At 44.1% G+C, this 19,300-nt stretch overlaps 1 protein-coding gene across 2 annotated transcripts in view; it reads right to left on the bottom strand.

Moving 5' to 3' along the window:
* The window catches only part of KALRN (kalirin RhoGEF kinase), a 464,195-nt gene extending 448,120 nt beyond the window's left edge, over nucleotides 1-16,075 (bottom strand). For both annotated transcript variants that reach the window (XM_050976704.1, XM_050976705.1), the window contains exon 1: nucleotides 15,846-16,075. In XM_050976704.1, coding sequence (XP_050832661.1) covers nucleotides 15,846-15,918 — 73 coding nt within the window. In that variant the 5' untranslated portion in view covers nucleotides 15,919-16,075. The remainder of the gene's footprint in view (nucleotides 1-15,845) is intronic.
* Between the last annotated feature and the right edge of the window lie 3,225 nt (nucleotides 16,076-19,300).

Consider the following 19,300-nt stretch of genomic DNA (forward strand, 5'->3'; position numbering starts at 1 on the left):
TGTCAGAAGAGCTTGCAACTTGGCTGCTGCATCCTAATTTAACCCTATAAGAACATGACACACAAAACAGCAGGAGAGAGCTGAGATATTGGAAATTCAATTCCAGTCAGCACCAGAAAAAGTGGTCGTTGATTTGGGATGCTGGAGACAATCAGTGCCTACTTTTCCCCTTTTTTTCATAGCAGCTTTTCTCTCACAAGCCTCTTGTCAATCAGCATAAGTAGGGAAGCTCTGTCTGACCAACACATGGCATTTAACCATTTACTGTGTTATTCAATAACAATTACATCAGAGTAAAATAACATTTTCCAGCTCCTCTCATGCTGCAGAGCGCAGCACACTTTGAGATGTGAAACAATGAGCTGTGACATGCTGGACCCACGTGCAGCTGGACAGGAAGAGCTGAAGATCCAAGGAGGTTTCCTTTAGGCACAGAGGCTGGGGCGTGACGCAGGGGAAGCCCGTGTGTTCCCGGACGGCTCTGGTAGCAGCTGGGAAGGATGGGGTGCCTGGACACGGTGTCTGCATGTGCTGTTCCTGACACAGCTGCCAGAGACTGTGTTTATTTTACCTTGACTCATGCAAGGGACAAAAGACAAGCAGAGGTGCTAAAAATATGATCTTCACACTGAAGCCCTGTGAAAGAGTCACACATACAAATCACCTCTTGAAAATGCAGCAATGCATGCAGTCAAATTCAGCAACTACTCATGCACACCAACACTGCAAAGCATAATCAGAGTAGAAATGTGGGAAAGAGTAGAATAGAGCTACCCCAAGAGGAATTTAGGCAAGACAAAGACATGCAGTCTTCCTTTCCAGAAATTGCTCAGGGAATGCCTTATTTGCACCAACAGCTTCAAAATGGTGAACCTCGAGCCTTAACTTCAGAAGGAATGCACTTCTTATAGCTAAGTGCCACTTAGGGGCTCAAATGGATGGGTGCCAACAACAGAGCCATTAGCACCTACTCATCCATGGAGGCTTTCTATCTAAAAATCCCATTTGTCAGCAGAGTCTCAGCAGGACTTTGGTATGATAAAAACTTCCATGACAAGTTCTAAACTTACAAATTAACATATTCATTTACTTATCCATGTGTAAAAGTGTGTCCCTTAGCTTTCTTGAGCATCAATACCAAATCCAAGGCCATCCATTACAGCTTTCCATTTGTTCCTGGATTGAGAATCAACTCAAGTTACTTCAGCACAATTTAAATATTGTGTAGAATTATACAACAGAAATACTGAGACAGTTTCAAGGGACTGAATGCAAGGTTTATATTCACTCCTACATGCTGAATGCCTCCTACAAGGAAGTACAAGCCCAGGCTGGTACCTGCCAAAATCCCACTGTAAAGCTCCTGTGCCACTGATGTTTAAAGGAGCTTTGCAAGGACCTGTTCCAGACAAGGCATCAGGGACTGATGCTGCAAGAGCCCCTGGCTTTCTGGATCAAGTTTCTTCAAATATCATTCACTGTAGTTGAGAGGTCTGGATGTTTGTGTTTTAAGGTCTTAATACAGTACCTGTAACTCTATAACAAAATTAAGGATGAATCTTATGTAAATTCTTGCATAAAATCTTTGGTCATAGAGAATTTCAAAATATTTTTTTCAAACTAGTCAAAATAGGCATAATAACAACAGACAGACCCAACCCCCGACTGCCAGTGCTTGAAGGCAAACAGGACAGCCAAGGAACTGCAATGTAACAAGTTTTATTTTCCTCAGCAAAAGATCTGCAACTTTCCACTACTGCCACACAGGAAAAGTAGGACTGAGAATGGAGAGAATAATTTGGCACTGCCTGACACAGCAAGCAAATAGGATTGCAGTGGCAGGATAGCACATATGGACACTCCTGTGGGTCCAGGCTGCAACAACATAACAGGTGGGTGCTCAACACCAGTTCAGATCAGGTCATAAAATCCAATTCATCAAAATAACCTTTTAAAAATAGATTGCTACAGTTGGTTTCCTCTGTAATCTAACTGCTTCAGGCTCCTGCCTGAGCCACTGTTTGCAAGGTGTCCTCACACCAAAAGGAAAAGTAATGTCTAGGGAGGTTTAAATGCAGTTCTTGGAACACTTCTCAGAGAAAATACAGACAGAGACTGGAAGAGTAAAATGGGAGCCAAGAGAGGAGATGTCTCCAGAAGTCATTACCTGCAGCTGCTAACATAGCTGCACTGTTAGATTTAACACTCCCCCCCTCAATAAAAAAAAAAAAAAAATTAAAAATCACCCACAACTTTAGTCCTGTTTGCACTTTTAGTCTGCCCTCCATGCTATCCTATTAGTTTCAAGATTTTCAGTTTAACTTGTATAAAGTCTCTGTCTTAATCATCTGACCTTTACCCACTTTGTGTGCAAACAGAGGTCACTGCACATCCCCGGAGCAGAACAACAGGAAAAGGAGTGATAAACTCCCCCCACAGCACTCCCTCATTCAGTACAACCAATTGGAGGCCCATTTGGATTGGAGACATCTAGAAAACAAAGCTAAAGCATGGGTTTGCTACTTGTCTTGAGGAGCACAAAACTAAACACAGGATTCAAGGTGCCTCACCAGTGTGAAGTACAGGGCATTAATCAAGTTACTGGTCCTGCTGGCTGTCACAGCATATGTCACAGTTGAGATGGCCATAATACACAAAGTATCATCACACAATTTCAGAAGGCATCAACCCATACAGAGTAACACCAGACCACTTCAGAAGACTTCAAGAATAGGCCCTTCTTGTTCTTTAGCCCAACCTTTTATACCCTCATGTTCATGCATTGCACCCGTGTGTCCTCTACTCCCTTTGGTGGTTGGTCAGTGCACCTGGGCACTCCATGGCTCATTGCCTTCAGTGCTGTTTACCTGCTCTTCACAGCTGTACCCATTGGGGATGAATCTCACCCATAGCCCCACTCCCAATGACCACAAACTGTGCACCTACAGCTGGCCATGCTATTTCTGATACAAGCCAGGATGCCACCGATCTCCTTGGCTACCTGGCACACTGCCAGCTCATGGCAGCCCTCACAGTGTTGTGCTTTGCACTGGTAGCCAGAAAGGTGCTGATAACACATCAGTGTTTTGGCTACTGCTGAGCAGTGCTCACAGCACCAACACTGTCTCTCACATTCCCTCCCTCACCAGCAGGCTTGAGAAAGGACATACTCAGGACAGCAGACCCAAACAAACCAAGGGGATATTGCTGTATCATGTCTGCTCAGCAATAAAAGCTAAGAGAAAGGAGGAGAGGGGGTCATTTGTTATTATGACTCTTGTCCTCTGGAGCAACCCTTACGCACACTGAAGGTCTGCTTCCCAGGAACTGGCTGCATGTTTCCTGCTCATGGGAAGTAGACCTTAAAACGTTTGGTTTCCCTTTGCTTTCGCATACAAACTTTGCTTTTTCTTTAACAAGCTGCCTTTATCTTGATCCATGAGGGTTTTCCTCTTATCTTCTTCCCCCTAGCCTGAAGAGGAGAGTGACAGAGTGGCTTGATGGACACCAGCCAAGGTCAACCCACTAGAGACGTTTACAGGGGGAATAGAGCTCCTACACAAATCTCTACAGGCCTCAGACTGGTGATCACTGCCTGTGCTATACCTCCCTCAGCTTCTGTCCCTAAAGATAACTTCCACAGAGGAACTTTCCTTTGTCTATATATTCCCAAAGGAAGATGCAATGTGACTTTCTGTTGGTCAGTGTGAAAACTACTCTTTAGAGTAGCACCTAATTAGAAGCCTCTGCAGTTGTCTCATTCATATGTTACAAAGAGAACATTACTGGGCAAACATAGGTGGGATGTGCAATTAATCAGTGCTCTTTAGAAGGCCACAGGTATTTATTCTGCCCTGGACAATGCAACGTTAAGCAAACATTTGGAATAGTAATACACATGTTCTACATTTGCTAGATATAGTCCAAGAGGAAAATGTACAAGGAAAAATGAGACCAAGAAAAGGAAATCATATACTATGGTTATAGATCCATTAAATTTGACTGTGTGGAACCAGTCAGGAGGTACCTTCCTGTGCCCCAACTAACTAGCATGCTCATGGGACATATTCCTAGCACCACACTCTATTGTAGAGTGGGTAACTCTGCAGCAAAAAGGAACCTGGTACTTCTAAACAATCACGAAGGAGGATGAGAGCTGTAAATGGCTCCTGACAGCACTCTCTTCATGGAGAGATCTCTGGGAAATACAGAATGTATTAGCAAACCTGGGCTAAAAGGCAAAGCATTCCTAGGTAGGTGGAACTTTTTAATAATATGTCATTACACTTCCCTTACATTTAGTGTTTAACAGATGCAACTTTCATAGCAGCACACTCATTACTAAAAAGCACAGGGACCTCACCAAACAGTGAGAAGAATGGAACCAGAGCCCAAGTGCCTTCTTCTGTCAGCATTTGGGTACAACGGTGATGAGCAAAATCATGTGGATATTTTAACACATTAAATTGGAAATATCCTTACTCTGCTACCAGTCTTCTTTGGCCTATCCCCACACAAGTCTATTGGCTGAACACAGGCCAAAATTTCTGCCTGGGTCAGTTACTGTAGCTCCTCTGCTATCACTGGCATTGGGCCATTTCTTATACCAGCTGTGGCTCTGACCTAGGTATATTTAAAAACAGGGCCAAGTGTCATAAAAATCTTAAGACCATTTGACTTCTTGGTGTGGACATAGGCAAGGTGTGTTAATCCCATTTCCAGGACTAAGGCAAGAAGTACAACCTGTCTGAAGTAGGTCACCTGCATCCATATACAGGAAGGCATACCAAATGGTTCAAGAATAGATGAGAGTTTGCATGTCTCTGATTTCACCTGTCATTTCAGCATGAGCTTTTGAAAATCCTACAGTAAAAAGGAATTGGTGTGCTTTTCCTGGCCTATGCCCTGCCAAGAGAAGGTGAAGCCTTCAGGGTGCTTTGTCAGGGTTTGCTCCACCACCAAGACATGAGCTTCTCAAGAACATAGGTACCAAGCCCATACAATCTCAAGAACCACTTACTGCAGTGCTGTGGCTGATTTTCCCCTTTTGGTAGATGAAATCTCCCTGTTTTACACAAAGACTGCAAAACTCAAAAGAATGTTCTGAAATGCTGCACTAATTCTGTGTACTATTTCTAATTACTGTTATCTCCATTATCACTGCACAGCAAGAGGAGCTGAGGATGGCTGAGCCAAGCAAAGAAATTACTGTTCACCCTGCTGTATGTCAAGCACTTCTTGATTTTGAAGGTGGATGCTGTAGAAACTTGCTCTTTGTCTGCCTGAGAAAGAACCTACCAGTCAATGGGTTTGAACTATTGCAAATGAGCTTCATAAGGCCCCCAGGCTGAAACATCATGATGGAGCTGAAGCTGAAACAAACACTGAAATCAATCCAAATTACAGCAACCATGTCTAAGCTTCCAGTAACACCTTACTGCACAGCTCAATGATGAAGACAACCAGCTTTAAAAAAAATCTTTTCCTATTATAATGACTTACATGCTGGGAAGTGTTATTTTTACAAACTCCCATTACCACATGGATCAGTTTCAATTGATTTAAGCTCTTCCAATCAACAGGGTTTCCCCTCCAGTTTTAGCATCAGAGGTGTTCTAAACCAAGACACTCTTAAAAACTTTCTCCTGGCTCAAATAGTTCAAGACAGTCTCATTAGGGATTTGACAAATAACCTGAAGCAGCAGACAGATTACAGATATATGTAAGAGATAGCTGGCCTATTTAACAGTCCAGCACACTTTGGAGCAGGACTGAGTTGAATAGGAGCAAGCTGTTAACAGGAGATTCGCTCACCTTAGATCTAACTCCTTCAAGTTCACAAGATCATTACTATTTACCCGGTAGGCCTGAGTTTCTCCTTCAGACTAAATTTATCTGAATGCTTGAGACTGACTCAATTAGCATCACTCCTGAACTCTCTGCCTCAGCACAAAAAAGCAGAGCAAGAAAGTTAAATTGCTGCAAACAGAGTGGCAGTCAGATCCTAGGAGTCCCGCTCTCCATGACAAGAGGCATTAAACATGAAGCAGAACACGCAAGGATTTTGGCTCTGTGTCTTCACTTCATATGGAAATGCCTTCTCTTCACAGCATCAAAGCAAGGCAGGCGTGTGGTGTACTAATATTAAAAGACTGCAGTGTGATAATAACAGTCTTCAGTGGTGAGGGACACCTAGAAGAGAAAACCTTGCTACTTTTCCTGGGCTTTGTCATAGCTCTTATGGCTGCCTTACCCAGTCTGAGCATGGAATATGCACAGGATTTGCCTGTTCCTTCCTTTTACTATGTACCCGGGCAATCTTGGTTTTTCTCTAGTGTGCCAGAAAACCTGCCTTTGGCTTTCTATATCCCAAAAGCTACTCCAATCAAACCTCTTATGGTCTCATTCCTGTGATTTCCTCCGGCTTCTGACCTTTCCCACACTGACATCTGCTTCCCTTCCATGGAGGATGCAGGCTGTGATCCCTTTCTCAGCCAAGTGCCCTCCAGTTCTGAAGTGCTCTGTTAGGTAACTTAATGGCATTCTTCCATGCTTTCCCGACAGTTTTCTCATTTCTTCCCTATCTTTCAGCATGTACCTTATTCACATCCTTTTCTTCTGCTCTGCACCCAGTGCTTGACTCTGTAACTGCTCAGACTTGTCCTTCAGACATGTTTAAAAACAAAAGCAAAACATGACTCTTTGGTTAAATGAAATCACAGTTTACTTGACAGCTTTTGTCATAAGCACTCAATGGCAAGGATCATCTTTTTGTTCAGTGTTCATGCAGGATCTGCTTCAGAAGGAACTAATCAGTGGCTGAGAGAGCAATACAAATAATAAACCCTGGTAGAGAACCATCATAGCATTATGACAATATCGTAGGTCCTACAGGAGAACAACCCAATTGGAAGTTTTATTGCATTCACTCACAATCTTTTGAATATTCTCAAGCACCTACAGCTTCAAAAGCTGTGCAGACTGACAGGTACAGCACTTGAATGGCCTGCTGAAAATGAAAGGCAACTCACTGAAAGTTCTCATCTGGAGTCTCCACTAAACTTGTCCCATGGGAAAAGATAGTAGTAAACAGTTGAAAAGAAACACAGTCCAGATATTTCCACAGAAAGTAAATCTGCTTCCACAGAGAACTGCATATTTCTTGCTAGCTATTATTTTTAACCTCTCGCAGATTTATTTTTACTACAATTTAAATGTATCTGTTATATGCCATAACATTATTATTATGGGAGACACTAAAATAGCAAAGTATTCTAGGCACTTGATACCATTTTACAGAACAGGGAATTACAGCCAGCAATGACTTGACTGCTGCTCACTGCAGCAGCCACCAAACACTTGTGACCCCCCCCTTCCAGCCTTACTGCCTATAGCTCATTTGTGGAGTTACTACCAAAGTTGTTTAACTGGCTGGGGAGAGGGAGGGGGCAGCAAGAGGAAAAAAGGGACTAATCTAATTATTAGGATGAACTTCTGAATTCTGCTGCCAGGCTGTGGACACAGCTTTGGGCTCACAGGCCACAGCCTGAAACCATCAGCTATGCCTACACATCTCATACCAAAAAACTACCTGGGATACTTTAGAATAAGAGAACAGTTTGGATGGAAAGGGCCCTTTAAAGGTCATCTAGTTCAACACCCCTGCCACAAGCAGGGACATCTTCCACTGATGAGACAAGTTACTGAAGAGTCCCATCTAGGCTTCCAGGGAGGGAGCATCCACTACTTCTCTGGGCAAACAATTTGAGAGTTTTATCATCATCATAATAAAAAAAATCTTCCTTATCTCTACTCTGAACTTACTCTCTTTTACTTTAAAATGATGCTTCCTCTCTTTTTGCAACTGATCCTTGTCTGATCCTTCTCCAGCTCTCTCAACCTTTTCTTATAGGACAAGTGTCCAACTTCTAGGAATCAAATCAGAACCAAGGCTTTAGCTCTGATTTTTACTAAACTTTTTTAAATAAGCAAAAGTTCATTTGCGCAAGGGTCTCAGGCTTTGCCTCTATTGTGCATACTCTAATAAGAGCAAGAATATATATTTAAATAAATAAATTCCATCTTTGATAACCAGCTTAGCTTTTCAGTGCTCCAACACTAAGGAACATCTCTTCTTATAAAGTCAAGCTATGGTAGGTCATAACTTTCCACTCCCAACACACACAGCTGGTAAAGCTCTTTGTGTTCAGCTTGGATGCTGTTTGGCACAACAGTCTGACATTGACTTACAAGACCAATGAAAAATATGCACTGCTAATTTTCTTAAGTGCCATGCCAGCGCCTTTGGGGGCCATGCATTCACCTACCTTCCCATACAGTAACAGGATTTGCTCCCAGCTAATAAAGCAGACTTCATATCAACCGAGATAATACTTTAGTTAGGATGTCCTCCTCCTTCATTACTGAATGATATATTCATGGCAAAGCACTAAAGTTGATGACATCTTTAAAATACATTTTTTTCCGTAGTGTGGGGGATACAAGCCGCTAATCTCTGCAGATCTCCTTTTTCTCCCCCATTGCCCCCGTGGTTTATCATGTCCAATTAGCCATCTGCCATGCCCGCACTGCCACACAAAGGAAGCCCCCTCTCCTGCACCGCAGCCCATCAGCGGGGCTATTGTCCCTGCTGACAAACAAGAATCAGACACTATTGTTTCCTGCCGACGGTGCTGCTCCCAGAGCAGGCTGCCAGTTGCCACTAAAACAGCGGGAGCACCAGGGTCCGCTCCAGGAGCCAGGAACGATGCCAGCAGCACCGATATGACCGGGGAGCCTATACAAAGCACCTTTTGAGATATATACATATAGAGACAGATAGATATTTTCTGATTTCAGGTAACAAACCAACTACTGCCCTTTTGTTGCACTGGAGCAGGCCTGACCTGCTCCCTTTACTGCTTCACCAAGGAGTCACCTGGCAAAGAAAGGGTCACAATCCCCAGAAGAGAGCAACATCTTAGAGTCAAATCTTTCCTTGTTATGTTTTTATTATAATTATAATTTTAAAGATAAGGCATGTCTTCTACCACTTCAGGACAGCTAATTCCACACACCCAAACTACCCTCCCCCCCTGCCACCCAAAAAAAGTATTTTAAAAGCCTGAAAACTCCACCTTGTCTACATGGGTACTAATTACATAACAAGATTAATTTAATTTCTCTCACAAACAACATACATTCACCCTTTTTCTCAAGGCCCCTTCACTAAAAGAAATGACCAGAGCAGCTGGTCTGCCAGTCACCAAGATGTTAAATTGAAGATCATTTCCTCTTATTATTCTCAGCAAAGCATGATGTGACCTTACACTAAAAACTACAGTCTGCCTAATTATGGTAGTTTTGTTCCATCAGTGAAACTGAAATGCTGGTTCATATAATTAGGGTTATTAAAAAAGGAATTTCATTTCTAGTTTTAAAGGTAATTTGTTGCCTTGAAGTTGAAATGTAACAAATTAGACTTATGTACCTGAATGTTTTGATTTTGTGCAACTTGAAAGAAACAAAAAAACACTCCTAGATTTTAGTAAGAAAGCCATACATTGATAAGAGACAAAGAACAAAGAGCCCCAACAAACCACAATTTATTCCAGGCATTTGTTAATGAAAATGAGCAAACAAAATGAATATTTATATTTAAAAGCAGAAACAGAATTATCATCTAAGCCCTAGATTATGCAACACAAATTACTTAAACTTCAACAAATGTTTTAAATGATATTTAACACTTCAGCAGTAAACATACATAGTTTCAAAATATTACTTAGAATGTTCTCTGAATAGTTCAAATTAAAATAAATAAAAAACAGCTGAAACTAAAGTCAATCCACGGTGATCACATAGGTTAATGACTTTCACAATGACTTATAAACAGAGGAAAGTCTTTGCCCTGGATTCAAACACGAGGATCATTCTGAATCAAACATGAAATACGACATGAAAACTTAGATATTTTGCTGAAATGTTGCTCCATTCCTAGCACGAAATGCTCTAAATCCCATTTTAACACACTGCAGGCCACATATCACACAGGTGACTGACTTAAACCTAGATTTATGATTGCCATTGCAATGCCTGGGCCAAGTTCTGTTTTCAGTTACATCTGTGCAAACTCCCAAGCAATTCCTCTGAAGTTCTCTGGATCTGTACAGTAGTAACACAATCCATCCTAGAAGCAAGTGGGAAAGAAATAATTCAAAATATTATGACTTCTTTTTTTTACAGTCCTTTACACTTTAAGGCTCTCCATTCAGACAATCATATTTGACTTCTCTTTTCATATCCAGCTTTCTTTTGTAAAACATGTATTGGAATATTCCCTGTTATTCTTGCCAGATTCTCTAGGCAAAATTCCCCAAGTGGCAGAGTCCCTTCAGTTAAACACAGGGTGTGTGAGCCATGCAAGGCTGTAAAACAGGAGTTGTTTATCCAAAGAAATATTAAAAGCAGGACACCAGTCCAAATCAAACAAAAGCACAAATACCTCTAAGTCGTTTCATGACTTTAAGTTCCAGCTGTAAAAGGCACAGCACTATGGGTTTATAAGGCCTAATACTCCCTAAGTATTTTCTTTGATGTAACTATGAAGTACTTAAAATACCACTGGGTACTGTATGGTACATGTCACCATGGAGCAATAAAGCTGCTCTACATCCATAATCAGCCTTTCCAGAGACCATAAGGTCACAGCAGCTGAAACAACAGAATACTTCATTCCCAACCTTCAAGAGGCCCAGAGCACCTGTGCAGCCAGAGGACTCCCTAAAAGGCTCTTAACGTGGGGGTGTGCCTGGAAATTACAGCAAAGAAAACCCACCAAACCCATCAAAGCCGTTCCCATCTTTTAAACCTCATGTTTTCCCAGCAGATTATTATTATGAGACTTGATAAAATATAGTATGGGAGGCAGGTGGTAGGAAAGAGTGATAGTTATATTTGCCTGGCCAGCTTGGATGCTCACTTGTATCCAAGCCACTCATCATTCCAAGACTCTCACAGCCATCTAAGTCCACATGTAAAAGGGTCTCCACAAGCACCAGGAGTGTTCCTCTTTTGTGATGACTACAGGATTATACTTTCTTCTTTCAGAGTTTCAACCCAAAAACACAGTGTAGGCAACTCTGGAAGTAATGATGTTCAACATTAATTGAATTATTATCAAATAGAATAAGTATCTTCCTACTAGCCTATACCACAATGCAATCTCATCCAGAATAAACACATTGTAAGTAACTATCAGATATTATCCCTGTTGCCCTGTACATATTCTGCGTGAGAAGGAAAGAAGCAGTATGGGAAAGAAATGCTCTTCTGAACATAAATCATTCATTTAATTGCTCCCTTCCAGCATCAGACAAAAATGGGTCCTTCTTTTTTGACACAAGACCCCACAATCCATCAGTTTCTGCCCCATTTCTTGGCAGCATCTGCATGGCAAGAGAGGGAAGAGGACAGTCATTCCCACCAAGACCTCTTGAGTAACCTATGTGTCCTCCCCCATGTCTACCTGAAAATTCCTGAACTAGCAGATCTGCCTGAGTCTGAGGTGGAGGAGATAGGACAACCACAGGGCAGAACCACACAGCCTTCCCCATGCACTGGGGAGGTTTGGAGAGACCTGGGTTCCCACCTGTAGTAAAACAGCAACTCCTCCCCCATGTCAATCACATGAAAAAATAAAAACCACCTACGTTACACAATAAAGAAAGAAAACAACAAAACTCATATTCCTGACAGCCTCCAGAGCATGGTACAGATTTTGATTAAAAGCAAGACCTCAAAGAACACAAGAGCTTTCCAAATGGTAGGACAGACCTGACAGTCTTTTCTGCAACAGAGCCTTCTCTAACAGCACACATTACCAGACCAGGCCTTATGAATTATAAAGTCTCAAGGTAAGGAAGCTGGGCATCACACAAACACCTCACCCCAGCAACGACTCAATTGAATCAATTTTCCTGCTCTACAAGGAGACACTTGAGTCCATCAACCTCAAGGAGCACTTCTCTTCTGACATCATTTCAAGCACATCTTTTGATCAAACAGCCTGGTCAATGCCAATCATTTTAAAGTTATTTAACAGCAGAACTGCCAGTCACTTGTGCACAAATGAACAACTCTAGAAGTATAGCTGGCTGAAAAGCAGAGAGCAAACAGAATAATTCATCGCATCCAAAGGAGATGGAATAACGTCAATTTTCAACTCACAGCAAGTATCAATGACAAAGTTGGGATCTTCATATCAGACATAATCAATGTTATGCTTAAGTGCCAAAAAAATAAATTAGAAAATAAAACAGTACCTGCTAGTGCATGAGAAATATTGATGACTATTTCTGCTAGTAATTGGTAGTTTGCTAAATTGTTCTGTCACTGACCTCTATAAATATTTAAAATTTGGTCACCCCTGTATCCAAAGCACACTGCAGAAATTACTGCAGCTTAAGAGGGAAGCTAAAGCTTTCTCTGGGTGTCTGTATTCAAGGGATATCTATTTGTACACTTTAAAAGTGACTTAGTTTATGTTTGAAACTATAAGTATTTGCATTCTGTTCCACACAATAAAAAAGTTTCAGTACACATTTAATACAGACTATCAAGAATTCCAGACAACCTGGTCATATTTTACCTGTCAAAAAAAAAAAAAAAACACCGACTTAAGAAACTTGGTAAGGCACACCTAGGCATAGATTGGGGTTTTTGCTCAAACAGAAGAGATAGACATCATGCAGAAATTGCTGCTACAATTCAGCAGATGGTCTTATCCTAGAAATCAGAGCTGGAGACAGCAATAGTAAATTCTGCCCTTCATGTCCCTCTGCCTGCTAATTTTTATCCCAATTACATGAGATTGATTCTCTAAAAGAGTATTCCTGAATTTCTTACTGCATATATCAGATGGTGAAAATTGGAATAGTCCCTTTCCTGCCTGACTCCAGGGAGGTTTTAACTGACTGCCAGCATCAACTACACAGTTGTTAAATCCACCCTTTTCTTACAAGTTACTCCTAGTTCTCATCAGTGTAAGCACCAGAACAGACCTTCCCTTATAACTTCACGTTAATTTCTTCAGTTCGCCTTTCCAGGTACAGCTCAGAAACCTGCTATCTCAGGTGTCCCGCTGATAAGGGACGGGTACCTCGAGTGTTTGGCTGTTGCTGCGGGAGCTGCTCTGTGAGCGGCGCCACTCCCAGCGTCAGCCTCCTCTGCCGGTACCAGGGAGCAGCCTATCGATCTTCCCGGCTCAGTGCAGAGCCCAGCTGGTTGCTAAAAGCCTCGGAGAGAGGTTTAGTTGTTTCGACTCTGTTTTTTTAACAAATGATGAGTTCATGCTTTTCCATGTGGTAACAGTGAATTTGGGAAGAGTTTAGGCTGTTCCGTATAAGCTTGAGTTATCAGAGCAGCTAATCTCTAAACAATATACACTCATTTTTTATTTGATGTGAGCATGTAAGACAATGGTTATGCTTTACAAATCCAGAACACAAATCAGGACAAGGTATAGAAACAAAAAAATCTAGTATTTTTTGGGGAAAAAGAAATGCTAAGTCAGTGCAGGTCTCTGTAGCTATTACACATCAGACCCCATCTCACAGTCCTTACTCAGACAGGATCACTATTGTCAACCTGAGAGGTGTGGGAGTCAGATGTATCCTGGCTATGATAGTTCTCCCAAGCCCCTCATCACCTGTCCTCTCTCCACCATCCACTGAACCCAGCTTTAAACAGCACAACAGCAGTGCACAAACCCACAAGTAAAAGGGCCCCAAACAACTCAGAGAACGAACACTCTCATTTCATACGAGTCATATCTGTGCTCATGCTTTTCCCATTTCTCAGGGATCTTGCCAGCAGAGAGGCAAAATTGATTACTAATAGTCTGGAGTGTTTGTTTTGTTTTTTTGTTGTTGTTGTTTTTTTTTTTGTTTTGGTTTGGTTTTTTCCTACATCATCATTTTGGACACAAGATGCTATGTAATGATGCAGAAACAAGATCTTCCTTGTTGAAGTCTAAGGTGAGGCAGACAACCATCAAGGATGGCCTATGCATACATGTTTTAGTGCAAGGATAGGACCTAGGCACCTCTCCCAAGCCCAGGTTCCTGTTGTTTTGTTTCCTCAAGAAGCAGAAGTGTTAGGAGACTCTGAAATCACTGGGCTGAATGTATAATGCAGGTTACAAGTGTGTTCACAGATCTACAGGTGAAATTTAAGGTGAAGGAGGCAGCTTGGGAGAAATGTCTAGCCACATGGCTCCCTGTGTTTTCCCCTTATTTAGGAATACTTTTTTATATAAGCTAGACAGATTTGACTGTCTCCAAATTAAATTCTGGTAACGTGCTTACGTTGAGAAGGCAGTGTCACAGAGAAATGATTCAGCTTTGGGTGAAGGAGGGGAGAGAGTGAAAAGGTAGGGAGGAACCTTAATTAACACATGCCTTTTAAAAAGAAAATTGGTGAGTTGTTTTTCTTTTCTTTTTTCTAACAAATCTGTCATTGTTGAGACTTAGAAAATTATCTTGTAACCAGGTAGGCTATAAACGGGCAAATATCCTATGGCTTAATGACCTGTGGATCATAAGATACACACAGCCAGACCTTATTATACTTATCCTCTAGATCAAAGGGTTTTCACATAAATGGGGTGCAGTCTACCATAGCAGGGAGCTGCTGCAGGCCATCAGGATTTTACTTCTTTAAAGTTTTGGTGATTACATAATCGCTTTTTTGTAACTGGAGCTCAAAGCATTGTGTGTAGCTAATGAGCAGGTAGAAGAAGGAAAACAGCTGAAAAGCAGTCTTGACAAACAGCTGTGGCAGTGTCAGTCCTAGCCCAAAAGGGTCAATCCCCTTATGAAACAAGTACTTAATCCTTTAGAATTTTTAATTAAAAATCTACCAAGACTATAATAAACTTTCTTAAGATTTTGCTGGGGGAGGGAACAAGGGAGAAGAGGGGGGTGTGTCATGCAGACCACAAGTTGCTTCAGCGGAGATGCTCATCCTGTGCAAAGCCATGTTTCAGAGCTGGGGGCTCCCACACAAACACCACCTCACAAAGGAGGGCTGCAGCTGGGACCCCAGCACATACCTAATGGCCACAAAATTTACTTAACCACTGTTTCATTAGCAAAGGCTCCCTAAGCTCTGTTGTAGTCCAGCTACACTTTGGCTGGACTTCAGCATCCTCTGAATCGGGAGAGTGAAACACAGGGCTCTCACCCAGCCCTGAGCTACTTAGCGAGCCGTCTCCGTGCGGTCAGCATCCCCGACCGGCAGCGGGGCTGCGGGCGAGCGCTGCCCAGGGCGCCTCTGCGCTCACTCACTGCCCACCCGAGGGCGGCAGGGGTAGCGCCCGGCTCTTCGCCCGGCTGGAGCGGGGCAGGCAGCCAGCTCCGCTTCCAAATACCAGCCGGTACCCGGGTGGCCGCCGCCGCCCGGGGCGGGGGCCCGGCGGGGCCCAGCCGGCGCCCAGCCGGCGCTGCTTACTGCGGGGGTGACAACGCGACCGTTCTCCCCGAGCATCCCCGCGGGGCTTTTGTGCCTGCTTGGAGCGGGGGCCTGGCCGGTCCTCTCCCGAGGCGGTGGGAGCGCAGCCCTGCGGTAGCATCCTTCCAGGGGTGGGAAGGGCGACGGGGCCATGGGCGCACCGAAGGGCTGCGGCGGACAAAGCGAGGAGGCAGGCGGGGACCCCCTCCATCCCCTCTTCTCCCCTCCCCGCGGCTCCGCTACTGGCGGTGCCCGCGCCGCAGCCGTCAGCCCCGCATCCCGCGGCGGAGGCAGGGCCCGGCGCTGCCCTGGCCCCTTCCCCGCGGCTCCCCTACCTGTTCGGAAGAAAGCATCCACCTCGGAGTCAGGGACAGCGCCTTCCTCCGCCGCCCCTTCGGCGGGATTCATGGCTGGGGGAGAGGCGGCGGCGAGCCCGGCGGCTGGTAATATCCAGTGAGTTAGGGAGGAGGAGAGCCGAGAGAGAGAGAGAAAAAAAGAGGGAGGGAGAAGAGGAGGGAGGGAGGGATGGAGGCGCGTTCAGCTGCGAGCCCAGCCGAGCGCCTTTCGGATCATCCCTTCCGCGGTGCCTGCGGGGCGGCTGCCCCGGGGCTGGGCTGCGCTGCCCCCGGGCTGCGCTGGGCGGTGCGGCCGGGGCGGGGTGCCGGTGCCGAGCCCCGCCGCCGCCGGCCCCCTCCCCTCCACCCGCTATTGTTCCGACCTGCTCCGCTCCGCTCCGCTCCCCCCGCCGCCGCCGCCGCTGCCCCTCGCCGCGCTGACAGCCCGGCCCGGCCCCCGGCGGCCGCCCCCGCCGCTTCCCTGCCGGCACTTCCTGAGCCAGGCCGGGCGCCGGCCGGGGAGGCTGCGGCGCCCCCCGCCGCCGGGGCAGCCCCTCTGCGGGGCGCGGCCGTTCCGGGCGGGGCGCGCCGGGCACAGGTGCGGGCACGGACGCCCCGCGGGAGTCCGGAGGGAATTTTTGTTTTATTCCCTACCCCTCTACGCTCCGCAGGCGTGTCGCTGTGCATCCCTGGGCTGCACCGCTGCCATGCCGCCCCTCTGATGAACAGCCGCGGGGGCACGGCGCGGCTCTCGGCTGTTAGACGGGCAGGTACTCGGGGGCCGAAAGTGAACGCTGATGTGATTATACGGACACAAAAAATTGTTCTTTGTTTTGGGGTTGGGTGGAGGGATCAGGGTTTTTTTTTATGTTCAGGAGCTGTTGGGCATGATTGCTTTGGAAACGATCAGCAAAACTGCACGTTGTTGCAGGTATGCCTTCATATTTTATTCTTTACAGTCCTCGGTGACTAGAGAGCCAAAAAGGAATTTGGAAAGATCCAAAGCCAAGATCTTGGTCCCAGCTCAGACATTGATTCTGCTCGCGAAATGATTTTGAATTCTCTACTGTAGCTCCAATATTTGTGATTTGGGACAATAATTGTCTCAAAAGGAGTGCTGTGAGGAATACTTGTTTGTTAGCCGCCGAGTTAAATATTCTTCCCTGAGCCCAGCTATCAAGATTTCAAGCACAGACAGGCAGATATAGATGAAGACAGATGTTTGCCATTTGGGCACTTTCTTTTCCTGTTCACCTATTTGAAGTTTCCCCAGCTCCTCATTCTTCTATGATCGCATAACAGCTCTAAATGAGCTTAAGGAAAAATGTTGCTTTTTCACCTAACCACCACTGTAAAATAGGAATGTTACTCTCACATCTCACAGTTGTTCATCTTTGCTTCCTCTACCATTAGAAAGAAAAAGCAACTGTTGGTGTGATGACCCCTCTGGCTGTATTACCCTTGGATAACCCATTCTTGCTGCAAAATCCCATCCATCACTCTCAAGAACAGCAGTCTTTGAGCCAGAACATTCCCGTGGCCTCACTGCCTTTATCCTTTAGGGGTAATGTGCAATCATCACTCATTTGCCACTGAAAATCTCTGATGTTTAAGAAACTTAAGGACAAAACCTCTCCAAACCTCCAGCGTGGAGGGATGCACTGGAGCACTTCAAAAGTGGTATCAGTCTAGTGCATTTAAGGAATAAAATACCTTGTCTACAAGAAGTGTCAGGGCCAACTGGTTGTAATTGACACTGTTTGGATCAGTTCTCAGTCTGCAGGTAGTTTAGCAATTGAGGTTAGCAAAACATTTTCTGTTTCAGCCCAGATTATTTTAGATGCCAGGGGAACATGGATTTCCTCCACCTGATCTCTTCTCAATAGAACATAAGGGAAAAATTTCCCTGCAGAAATTTAACTGCCAAAATGGTATTGACCAGGCAGGATGAGTACAGAGATCCCAGTCACATCTCCTCTGACCTTACTGTTTACTACTCCAATTGAAACAGAACATGTCGTGCCCAGGGACTCAGAAATAAGAGCAAACATCCTAGAGAGATCCACCTAGCATTTCATTTCTTCATTCCTTCCTTCATGATATCTCATGTAGTGCCATTTCTTGTGCCTACCTCTGTCTGATTTTAACTGAAGCCATTTATCTTTTTATGTTTATGGATTAAAAAAGGTAATTTCACAACTATCTGCAGGAAGTAGCAAAACAAAGTCTACATCCAGGCTGCCAAAGCTCATTACGCACCCCTGTGCAGCCTCTGACTTCTCTCCTTAGGACTACCAGGATGCCAGAAGCACCTCCATATCAGGTGTGCCAGCAGTAGGGCACTACCACAGTACAAGGTCATGAGGAAAATCAGTCTTTCAAGCACCAGACTTTCTTCAGTGACAATTTACCCCTTCCACATCACAGCACAGTGTAGAAAAGCCTTCCCTCTTCCAGGCTTAAATAAGCTGCACCATTTTGGATCCCATCTCAAGATCTCATTTCTGAATATTCACAAACACAAAGCAAATTTGCTCTCCAGGAATCTTACATACAGATACTTTCAGGAGTGTGAGCTTGGCAGCTGGGAAGATTGTGGTTTCCTCATGAAGCTTCGAATCCACTCAGGATTTGGTACAACCTGGTTGATTTTAGAGTTAAAGCATTCTGGAACATCCTTAGAAGCTAGACAGGAGTTATGCATAAGCAAGGAAGGTTTAGCATCATCCAAATGGAATTATTTTTGTCAATAGCAGAGAAATTTATATTCCCCTTTCCTTAGGCCCTGCAGATGTGTTCTACAGCATCAGTTGTAGAAGTTATATAGACTACAGAAAGCACATTTGTCTGTATAACCTCCAATCAAAGGTGTTAGAAAATGCAGAGGGCAGGGAGAGCAGTTCATTTTCATTTCAGGGAGAGCAGTTTCACTTACCTGCCATCCCCAAACCTACACAGATTCCTGGTTAATGATTAAACCAGGGAAAATACTCATATTTATCTATATAAAATACCAGTATCTTCTAAAAAAAATTATTCATAGAAAACCTTCTTTGCAATATGAATTGTCCCAAATCTCTCATAATTTAAAACAAATGGGATTTTCCACTTTTTAAAGAATAAAAGTGTTTGGAGACATTTTATATTAAAGTCTATTAAGACTTAGCCATGCCTTTTTCTTGCTCATCTCTGCTGTGTTAGACACAGCAAGTTTGTTCTTCTCTTCTTGCAGCTCCTCTGGCTAAGAAAGCCCTCCCCAATTTAATCAATGTTTTCATGGCTTTTTCATTGAAGCAGCAATCCTGCTGTCACATTTTGCACACACCTCTCATATGCCCACACCATGGCAATGCAGGACGGGCAGTACTGCATCCAATATCAGTAAACTTTAGTGGAAACCCAGACACTGAGTGAACTACTGTTTTTCTTAACACTGCAAGCAGAACAGGGCTGTC

Source organism: Serinus canaria, chromosome 7 (assembly GCF_022539315.1).
Source record: "Serinus canaria isolate serCan28SL12 chromosome 7, serCan2020, whole genome shotgun sequence".
NCBI classification, from domain to species: domain Eukaryota; kingdom Metazoa; phylum Chordata; class Aves; order Passeriformes; family Fringillidae; genus Serinus; species Serinus canaria.